The 901-nt window shown below is 60.3% G+C and overlaps 1 protein-coding gene across 1 annotated transcript in view; it reads left to right on the forward strand.

The window, feature by feature from the left end:
• Positions 1-901, forward strand: part of CLPB (ClpB caseinolytic peptidase B homolog (E. coli)) — a gene marked incomplete at its 5' end in the record, with an annotated part of 103,707 nt that overhangs the window by 68,160 nt on the left and 34,646 nt on the right. The window contains 1 exon segment of the mRNA XM_009894103.1: positions 238-335. Within this exon segment, the coding sequence (XP_009892405.1) occupies positions 238-335 (98 nt within the window).

Raw genomic sequence — 901 nt, forward strand, 5'->3', positions numbered from 1 at the left:
CCGCAGCAGCTCTTCCCTGCCCAGCCGATTGTCAGCGGTGACAATCCCTTTTCTTCTTCCCCGGCGCCTCTCGCCGCCGGTTCTACATTGTCCCTTTCTCATCCGGATCCCCCCTCGCAGCGAAGGTTAGGAGGGGAACGCCGACGAGGACGGGAGGCGGGAGATGCCTTTCCCGCTCCTTCCGCCCCGAAACTCAACCCCCCTCCCCTGATCTTCTCCCTTTCTTCTCGCCATCAGGTGCCAACCCCCTGCAGAAGAACGAGATGGGCCACACGCCGCTGGATTACGCCCGCGAAGGGGAGGTCATGGGCCTTCTGAGAGCCGCCGAGACGAAGGTGAGCCCGAGAGCCGGGGAATCGCCCTCTCCCGTCCCGCTGCGAGGCTGGTTTTAAGGGAGAGGCGGAGGAGCGCCTTGGCAGACCTGCGCCTCCACGCTTTTTCAAAAGAGGTCCCTATAAATGAACGACGTGATGCGTATGGGGGGAGAAAAAAAAAAAACACTTCTGAAGTCTTTCTAGCGTTGTCCGTGGCTGCGCGCTCTCCTCCTCCACGTTGGCGTCTCCCCCTCGGCAGCGACCTGCTGGGCGCCGGTGATCATAGAATCGTAGAATCATAGGGGTGGAAGAGACCCTCGGACCCTTGGGCTCCCCAGTTCAAGAGGGACAGGGAACTGCTGGAGAGAGTCCAGCGAAGGGCAACCAAGATGACGGAGGGATTGGAGCATCTCCCGTATGAGGAGAGGCTGAGAGCGCTGGGACTCTTTAGCCTGGAGAGGAGAAGGCTGAGGGGAGACCTTATTATGGCATACACGTATCTAAAGGGGGGGTTGGAGGAGGATGGAGCCAGACTCTTCTCGGTGGTTCCCAGGGACAGGACGAGGGGCGATGGGCACAAGTTGGAA

Source organism: Charadrius vociferus, unplaced genomic scaffold (genome assembly GCF_000708025.1).
Source record: "Charadrius vociferus isolate BGI_N301 unplaced genomic scaffold, ASM70802v2 scaffold1140, whole genome shotgun sequence".
In the NCBI taxonomy this organism is placed as follows: Eukaryota; Metazoa; Chordata; class Aves; order Charadriiformes; family Charadriidae; genus Charadrius; species Charadrius vociferus.